At 42.4% G+C, this 9,841-nt stretch overlaps 1 protein-coding gene across 1 annotated transcript in view; it reads right to left on the reverse strand.

Moving 5' to 3' along the window:
- The window catches only part of GALNT9 (polypeptide N-acetylgalactosaminyltransferase 9), a 131,862-nt gene that overhangs the window by 74,973 nt on the left and 47,048 nt on the right, over nt 1–9,841 (reverse strand). Inside the window, exon 4 of the mRNA XM_008634089.2 lies at nt 9,473–9,647. Within this exon, the coding sequence (XP_008632311.1) occupies nt 9,473–9,647 (175 nt within the window). The remainder of the gene's footprint in view (nt 1–9,472; nt 9,648–9,841) is intronic.

Here is a 9,841-nt window from a genome sequence, read left to right on the forward strand (position 1 = left end):
GGTTGTAGAGGAAAAAAATGACCTTGGTGCGCATCACTGTCCCTGTGGAGCATTTGCAGCAGAGCCCTCATTGCAGCAGAACTGCCTCTGAGCTCCTTTGCAATCCAAACACCTTCCTGGGAAGGGGTCCACTCCTGAAGCCCTTGGGCACAGCTTCCAAGGTTTGGTACGAGGGGAAGTCACAGAGCAGAGGGATGACACCCTCCAGTGAGACCTGGTGCACACGGCAGGACATGGCTGCACCAGTGACTCCCACGGCACAAGGAAATTTATTATGTTTGGGTCTGATTTCCAGATCTGCCCTGCAAAGCAGAAAAGCTGCTTGCATGCTATTATTTTTCTTCTTTTTTTGTATCTTGAGTTCTTTTACTCAGAGTTTGAATTAAGATGCAGGAGATTGAGAATTCTTGTTCGGACTTAGTTGTTTCTTATATCTTATCAGTAACAAAGCTGCACAGTATGTGCCTCTTAGTTGGCAGGGTGGAAAATGGCTGTGAGTTTTCACTTCCAAGGTTTTTTAACATATTAATTAACCAATTATGAAATGCTAAGTAATATGTTTTTACTTATAATGCAATTACTAACTTTTCATCTTCTGCAGTGCAGAACTTTTGACACAATGACAGAACATTCAGATTTGTGAAGAAGAAGGAGAAAGAAGAAGACATAAATCCACACCCCAAATCCTCCATATTGTAACCTATTATTACCTATAACCCCTAAACCTAATTTTCTACACTTCTACATATTTCACCCAGTGACATAACTTTCAATTACACAGCAACAACCCCAGTGCTATCACACAATTTAGGAAGCTTTTCCCAGGGTTTTGGATTGAATGCAGTGTACTTCTGAGGATCACTGCCTCTCAGTACTGACAGGCTGAAATTCTCAGAACCCAGGCTTCCAACAGCATGCCTTCTTCAGCAGAAATCTGTAAATGGGTTTCCTTTTGTAAGAACCAAACTCTGCCATTCACTACTGTCTGATTCTGGAAACAGGTCTTGGACAAACAAGGAAAGACCGGGAGTTTTCCAAACTACTTTTCTCCCTCTTGGTGGGAATTCTTTGGTCACCAGGTCCTCAATTAATAGCGTATTTATGTTGATACAAAGCAAAACTATCCCAGAGGTTCTATGTCCCTTCTACGGTTCCTCCTGGGGTGCTCATTTTTCAAGTATTTTACTTCGTAGGGTAGATTGAGATTATGTAATAAAAAAGCTGAAAGGAGATAAGGAATTCTTCTCCCTTAATGTCAGATATCTGCAATGGACCCCCCATACACATGGTAATTGCCTCAAACTTTCATTCTCAGCAGAGGAAGGCAAAGGCTGGCACTTTTATAGTCAGATGCTTCTCATAATAATGTAGACACTGAAACTGGGTGAGATTAATAATGTTCCAGAGGAGCCTATCTTGAATATAAAGGGAATTTAGCCTGCTACTTTGCAGACATCTTAAAATTGGACTGCTGAAGTGTATCCCAAATAATGGTTAGAGAAAGAATGTGAAGAAAATATTCAACAGTCACACTGGTTTTCAGCCCTTAATCATATTTGGGATTGTGTAAGTCCAATACTTGAGTCTTGGAAATGCTAACCTGAGTCCTCATTTAATTCTTTACATGAAGAACAATCCATTCCCAGCTCTGGTGCTGCTCTCACACCAGCTATCACCAAACTACTCCTGTCACTCTATACCTGAGGAACTTCTGTGTTTTCCCATTTGTGTGGCTCACATTTATTACCACCTGACATGGTGTTTTGCATCTGAATGACGCAAGGAGGGATTTCTGGGGTGTAATGCAACAGTTGTGGTCAAAACACATGATCAAATTCCATTAATCTCTATCAACCTATTAATGTGAAATCACAGATTCTGAACTTTCATGTAATCCAAGGCATCTATAAGCTGCCCATGTGATGGAAGTTCTGTTTAAGTCCCCTGCACTCAAGAAATGTAAATGTTTAAGATACCACTGCTTCGACAAGTGTTAATTTCTCTACCCTCAGGTTACAGACGAAGTCAAATGCCATGCCAAGGTTATGGAGTCAATTGGTATGAAAGCAACTGCTGGAACTTCATCTTCTAAACCTCCCATCTCACCCATAGAGGTGATTTCCTAGCTCTGCTGGTATCCACATGTGTGGAAATCACACCCCTGCATGTATTAGGAACAGGAAAGGTTCAGTATCTGGATAGACTGCACAGCTACCTAACTCCCAAAATATTTTCACACCCACGAGTAAGAAAGTAGGCTCTGAGTCACAGATGGAAAGAGAAAATCCAGGGCAGAGCTGTTCTCTTAGCAAAAACCCAGAATGGAGAGCCTTTTAATTAAACATTGCATACCTGAGAGATTTCACAGCCTGTCCTGCCCTATAAAAGAAACAGAGACAGCAATGGGGTATTCAGAGGCTCAGCCCAAGCTCATCTCAGTGAGGTCTGCAGGAACACTCCAATCCCAGATCTGCCAATGCCCTCTCACTGCCAACACTGCTTGTGGGCTGGTTTTCTGCCTGCCAAGATCCCCAGGTAATGGCCAGTAAAGAAGGACTATGAGCTTGAACAGGACTGGGCAATGGACTGTGTTTGCATTGCTTATCTTGAGTAATCCATGAAATATGAGGGGGTTTCATCGCTATTCATGGCTAGCAAAGTCCAGCCTCGGAGTCAGTCTGTAAGGCTGAGCTGAGCTGCACATTCATCAAATCCTTTGTCACCTTTCCTGGTCACTCTGGCTTTATATAATTGCTTCAGGCTTTTGAAAGGACTATGATTAAATCTTTCGTAGTAATTTCTAATTTGTTCCCTAATTTCAAACTGCTACATTATTGTGTAGATTTACCCATCCTCTTTATAGACACCAGCGTTCTTTCTGTGATTTTTTCCCCCACTTTATCTTGTTTTTTCTGCTGTCCATCTGCAGAAGTCAGGTGCTTCTGGCAGCTCACAGGACTGAAAGGATAAGAGGGGAAGAGGTTGCTGAAGTCCAAGTATGTCCAACACATGGAGCTGATGAGCTGCAATGTGGTGTTGGAGTATTTCCTTTCCACATGGCCACCGCTGGCAGCGAGGCAGGATTCAGCCCTGCCTGATTAGGTGCATAAGCCAGATGTGAATTTTGGGATCCATCTCCATTTTTCACTCAGATGCAAAAATATTAGGTTCCCAGCTTGCATCTGAGTCAAGATACTTTATGGGCAAAGAGCAGCATGCATTGTTAACAAGTTATTTACTGGAGCAAAAGGGAAAGTTCTCCCAGGCATATTCGTAGACATGATGGATTTCAGTAAACTAAATATAATCAAAAGATTCTGCTTTATAGGTAGTGCTTCACATCATCCAGTGGGGTTTTTTTTCCACTTAATAAAAACCAAGCAGACAATTTGGACTGGAATGTGAGTGACATAGGAAGATCCTCTCCCTTCCATCCTCTCTAAAACGATGTATTTGTCACTGTCCTCCTCTCTCTCTGAAAAGATTGATGGTGAATTAATAAAACCAGAAGAGAAAGGACAGTAAATTTAGTTCTATTATAGACTCTGCTAGGCTAAAGGGTATTTTCACTTCAATTTTATTCACTTTGATTTGTCCAAGTCTGTTGAGCACATCACTAAACAGCACATGCATTCAATGCTTTTGCCTACCAGTGGAAAGATTTCTTCATTAACAGTGGATTTTCCAAGGTGTTGAGCACCCATGATGACTTTACTGGGAGTTCCAAAAATGCTGGTTCTATGGGATTCAAAGAGTAAATGCTCCCAAGATAAGCACTGGGAGTAGGAAAAGAGTTGGAAGGCAGAATTTAAGCCAGAGTCCAGAATAAGCTTGTAAGAAGATTGAGAGCAAAGGCAGGAGCCATACTGTGATCACACAGGCCTCTCTAATCCCATTGTAAGTCTATCTCTGAACATATATGCATTCTGTATTTAACACTGGCTTGATTCAGAGCAGCTCAACCCCCTGGGAAACCACAGCAAACAAAAACTCTGTGTTGTCTTACATCCTTATCAGATTGCTGGAGAATTCATGCCAAAGGGAAGCCTGATTTTTCACAATGCTAAAAAGAACAGCTTCTTCCAGATAAAAAACAGATAAAAAGAAGTTAGTAATGAGCTCCTCAGTGCACATGATTATATAATTCACCTTTTAAAACATGTAAAAAACACCTGCTGACTTCAAGCAGACTTTAAAAAAGGCACAACATTGGAATAAATGCACATAATCCAAGGGAATCCACATGCATGGTGCAGGCCAGATCCTCTGCTGCCCAACTTTGTCACTTCAATGGCCTTCACAACTTCAGGGATGCTTTGCTAACATGCACCATCTGAGAAGCAGATCTTAGCTTCCAGTTCTTAATCAGAATGGCTGTACAAGGCAATTGTCAAAAAATTCCTCCCTGCAGCCCAAATGTCACTTTTTCTAAATTTGTTCAAAAAGTAAGTCCTTTCCTAAATGACAGGAATTGCATTGGGAAATGTCTCTCCAAGTCTGCCCTACCCCTGGTGGGTATCTAAATACCCTCATCTCTGGGTTCTTTTGACATAAACACGGCTGTCATTTTTTCTTCTCCACCATCACTATGCTACTTTTTACTCCAATAAAAAAATGAAGAACTAACATTAAAAAAATCCAACCTTCTTTTTCCTGCTTTCACAAATCAGAATTTTTCCTTTTCTTGCAAGCAGTTAGGGAAGAGTCCTTATAAGACATAAATGAAAGTCAACAAAGTCTCATCTGCTAGATTTTATTGCTCAGGGGTTTAACACCGTATCTTACTCTGGCTCTACCACTGTCAGGTACCATGAAGTGTAAACTTAACAGAGAAATGCAAGAAAAAAGAAATCTGTATAAACTGAAAGCTTATTTTGCATGATTTTACATGCTACCTCACATTTCACTGACAATATACATTTATCAGATGCAGACAAGCAGATCTACGGACATACATAATTCTTCACTGAGGCCATCTGCAGAATATTTAATGTGGAATGCCTTTCCTGTAAATAAGTGTTCAGAGAACTAGAAAAGAAATAAATTTCATTCTCCCTTCCTCGGTCTCTAAGAGAAGAGAGAACTTCCCCATCTGTCCTGCCTGACATCTCTATCAGCATTCCCGCGTGCCCAGGGAAGTTTCAAACCCACAGCCCCCAGCCAGAACGGAGGGAACGCGGCCCCAACGCCTGCTGGAGAGTTAAAGATCAGCTCTTTGGCTGCCAAACCTCAATAGCTCTTTTCTGCACCACTGAAAAGCAATGAGGATGCTTCAGTGAACATTCTAGGTTGTTGAGGTAGATGAACAGTTGAAGCTGCTTTTCTGGTACATCCTCTGCGTGTCGGCTGGCACAGTCCCACGGATCCCAAAGGCCCACGTGGCTTATGTTGCATGCTCCACTCAGATTATATTGGTTCACTTTTGCTATCTAAAATGTGTATTCCATTAAGTTACCAAAATGATCCTAAGGCTTTGGATGAGGAAAAACTCCCCTACTAAACACACATTCTCCTTTCCTTTTTATTTGGGCTTCCCAGGTCAGCCTTGGCCCGGTACCAGGGATGCTGCAATGAACCATGTCCTGAGCAGGAGTGATGCACTTGAACACTCCAGAGGGGAGAGACTGCACAGGAGAAGGACTGCAAAGGTAATTTCACCTTCACCACTTTTCTCATTAGAAGGAAAGAGCCACCTGGACCTTGTCACATCCCCAGAGAGCCACCTGAGCTTGAACAGGGGGGACAGATTACCTGTGAATAGAGATTGGCTGCCAGTACATTGCATGAAAAGGTTACCAGGGAGCTCTCAGGGGGAAAAAGACCCTGTGGCTTTGCCCCAAAAAAGCACAGCCACATCTTACAGAGTACTTGGGATAATCAAAGTCAGTAGAAGATGAGGAGGAAATCAGCTTCCTGCCTTCTTTACACGCCTTTTTGAGAATCAGTTGCTTATGGTCACCACAGCAAACTGCACCTTACAGTATAAAGAAGCATCTGCAAAGTACCATCCACAGGCCTAGGGATATTGATCTTTAGCTCTTCTTAGTTCATTAAAACACCAGTTCTGTATATTTTTATACAACTTCAGGGATAATCCATAATGATGGGACCCGTGTGACACAGTCTGATGGATACTCAACTTATATTTCATGTTCCCTTTCTCATGTCCGGTATGTTGAAATCTTTTGATTAAATCCTCTTACTTCACTGCTTCCTTATTGATACTCGCCCTTTGTCTGGCAAAATTTTAATTACTACAGGACTGCATAACTCCATTCAGTGCTCTGATAATACCTCTGTGATAGGAGCAAAAGCAATTCTTAAGATAGAATGCAACAATAATACTCTATCATTATGTCTTCTTTTATTGCTCCTAGCACCCTCTTTATGGCTGCTAATATATTGTGGTTTCTGCCTTTCATGTACTGATTTCTGCTCTCCTTCACTCAATGTGTCCTTTTTCTCACCCAGAGAATTAACACTCTATCTCTGTAATCTCTTTCCTGCTCCCAGACATAATGCAGGGAAGGTCTCTTCTCCTTGTCATGTTATTCTTTCCCATCTCTCAAAGGCACGAGTCTATACAATGCTCTGCATGTTCTGCAACACAATCAGCATCCAGGATATGCTGGTCTGCTCTCAGTGTTACTGGAGGTGGATTCAGGCACACTGGGTAGACCTAACCCAAAATTCAGAGCAAGAATGATGAAACCTTCAGAGGACTGAAGTAAAACTGAACTAAACAAGCTTAAATATACCCTCAGAGAGGAAAGCACAGGAGCTTTTCCTCTCTCTTGTTTCTGCTGGGTTGCTGACTCCCATTGACATCAAGTAACCATTAAAAACAGACCAGGTTCTACAGTGGGACAGGTAGAATTTCACATGTGAACTGTACACATATATTACCCTGTAATTCTAATTTTAAATTCCATTTGAGAATGAATAGCAATGGCCTCCCTTTCAGGCAGTCCTCTCCACTTCCCACTCTCACAGCAGCAGTATTGGCTCACACTACCAAAAGCCTTAAGGGGAACAGGTCAGTTGAAAATCACCGCTCTGAGATAACATATTTCTACACCTGAGAAGCCAAAAAGCAGCAATTAAGCACAGCAAAATAAATAATTCAATAGCTAATTTGACCTGCCAGGTTGTAGAGTATTTTTTTATATCCTACCAGATTGTAATTTAGTTTAGAAGAAGTGTCCCTGGAGAGCAATGCTGTGAGAGCCCATAAAATGCTACAGTGAGGTATCAGGCAAAAAGCCACCTGTAAATGGGCCACTACTGTTTAAAGAAGTTTTTTTGTTGTCAGTCCTGCATATTTCATGAGAAACTGATGAAGTCCTTCTTTGATTCTTTATGAATTAATCTGCCAACTGATTAGGCAGGTAAAACAGCCATAGATTGGGAAACGAAATTGCACTGCAGCCACTTGACTTTTAGATGGAACACAAACCAAACAGAAAGCTAATACTCTTTTCTGTGGTAAAGGAATTGGCTTCTTTTTAATTGCCTCACAAATAATCCATAGACAGCTTTTAGTGGGAGCAAACCGTGTGGCCTCTGAATACATAAATAAGCACTGAAAATGGGGGGAAACATTCATGCAAGGTGCAACTTAGTAGGAGAACAGAACAGCAGAGCTTTAACAAGAGACTCCCACTTGACTCCCGAGCTCATAGGGCTGTGGAGTGGGGGCAGTGCTAACCTGGTGGGAAAAAATAGAGCAGTCCAGATGGAAGGACTTTAGCTCCTCCCAGTCAAAGGAGATGAGATGAAAATGGAGACAACAGGCAACCACATGTGCACAGGTGGACAAAATTAAAACTAGGAGGAAGTGGGTGGAACAGGGTTTGAGATGGCTCTGAGCAGCCACACAGGTTGAGTGGAACAAGAGGAGAAACACCAGCAGGGAACGCTGGAAGCCCACAGGTGCAGCTCTGAAATGAAGGGATACAGGATGACCCTGGTGCATGTTTGCTGTCCCCATTTATCCACCGAGTGCCCCACAGCAGGAGCAGAGCCTGGCTCAGCAGAACAACTGAGACCTGAGTGCTCTGTTGGAAGGAGGGTGCACCAGAGAGGGACAGGAAACACAAACTCTTTATCTTGGATACACACACACTCTCACTGAGCAGTCCAGGTTCTTGCTATGCTGATTTCAACCCTTTCTGACATTAATGCAAAGCAGTACAGTAAAAAAACCAAACCTTAACAAACCCCAAAGCAACCACAAAGCCCTTCCCTGCTTACTGACACCACTGCCAAGCTTCCCTGGGTACAGTACATCAGTCAGACCTCAATGTCTTTATAAAATGATAACAAAATTCTCCTCAAGCCTCAGAAAACTGCAGCTTGGGCAGGACAAGCACTGGGGACAGCACCCAGAGCATGCTCTCCCCTGTCCCTGATCCTGTCCCCTAGCTGGTATTACCCTAGATGAATGTTTGAAAAGATTTGAACGATCTACTTGCTTTAAAAGCAAATAAATAAATTAAATCCGCTCTTAAGCTTCTAGAAAATTAACTACAGCTGCTATTATAGTCTAACGTAGTCCTAAGGAAAAAAAATGGGATGAACATAAAGCAGGTGCACTACAAGACTTATTTTATTGTATCTTCCATTTTATAAAGATATTCATGGACATATAAAAATAAACACTCTACTCCTTTGCAATTAAGTTTCTCTCTAGTTGTAAGTACAGCTATTTTTAGTTTTAATTTGAGGATATCTCCCAGAATTGCAGAGTATAATCATTTCCACTGTAACTCTGCATCATCATTATCAAATACCAGCCTATCTTTGGAAAATGCACGTTTTACATGCTGAAGGTCCCAGCAGCCCTTTTGCAGCTGATGGTACAAATCAGCTCCGACAGTCCGGACTTCCAGTAATGCCAAATACTGGCCACCAAGTGGTGCTACAAAGGTTTATTTCAAATGCACTTCTGGCCCATTAAACCAAAAGGGGATGGGGAAAGGCATGCTAATTTCAAGCCCTATTAAAATATTCAGGCAATAATTTAATGTTTCCTTCAAATGTAAATGCAAGAAAATTTATGAGGAAATCAGATTGGTATTCAAGGTTTTAAGAAGAAATGCTAGAAAATGACAAGGAGGTAAAAAAAGCACTTGAAATCCTCCAGCCCAGAGCCTCCTTAATGGTGTCTCCCCATTTGACTGCTTTGGGATTTCACATCCATTGTGGTTTCAATTACTTCTCTCTCCACTGAGCTGTGCTAGACCAGGCACAACAGCTTTTTTATGGATCTTGCAGGAGCCTGTCAGCAATGTTGCAATAATCAGGAACACAAATCAGGAGTAATTGCTGATGTGGTAACAGCAGCCTGCAGCCGCCTCATCCCTGTAAGCTGAGCTGAGCAAAGCCCTCCCACAGCCTTGGAGCCCCAGTGCCGCTGTCCCAGTGCCACTGTCCCAGTGCCACAGTCCCTCTGAGAACAGCCAGCACTTACCAGCCAATGTTGAACTCCACGTGGGCATCGAAGAACCCGACCACAGGAGAGGTTGCTGCTTTCCAGCCCTGGATCCTGGCTCGGATCAGCCCCTCCCGTTTGTTGTTGCGCACTATTTTCACCAGGCCCGGGTATCTCTTATGGACGTACTGGTCCAGATTAAATTTTAGCTCAACTGCAGGACAGAAAAAACCAAGCCACACAAACATTTAGAATGAGAAAGGCCCTGCAATGCTGTGTTCTACTCTTATTCTGCAACAGAAAGGGAAAGGAATCCTTAAATGTTCCTAAACCCCTGGTCAGTCTGACAGATACAAAGCCAGTATCACAGCTGAGGCATGGACCAGTTCCAGGGGTTTCAGCTAAGAG

Source organism: Corvus brachyrhynchos, unplaced genomic scaffold (assembly GCF_000691975.1).
Source record: "Corvus brachyrhynchos isolate BGI_N302 unplaced genomic scaffold, ASM69197v1 scaffold114, whole genome shotgun sequence".
Lineage (NCBI taxonomy): Eukaryota > Metazoa > Chordata > Aves > Passeriformes > Corvidae > Corvus > Corvus brachyrhynchos.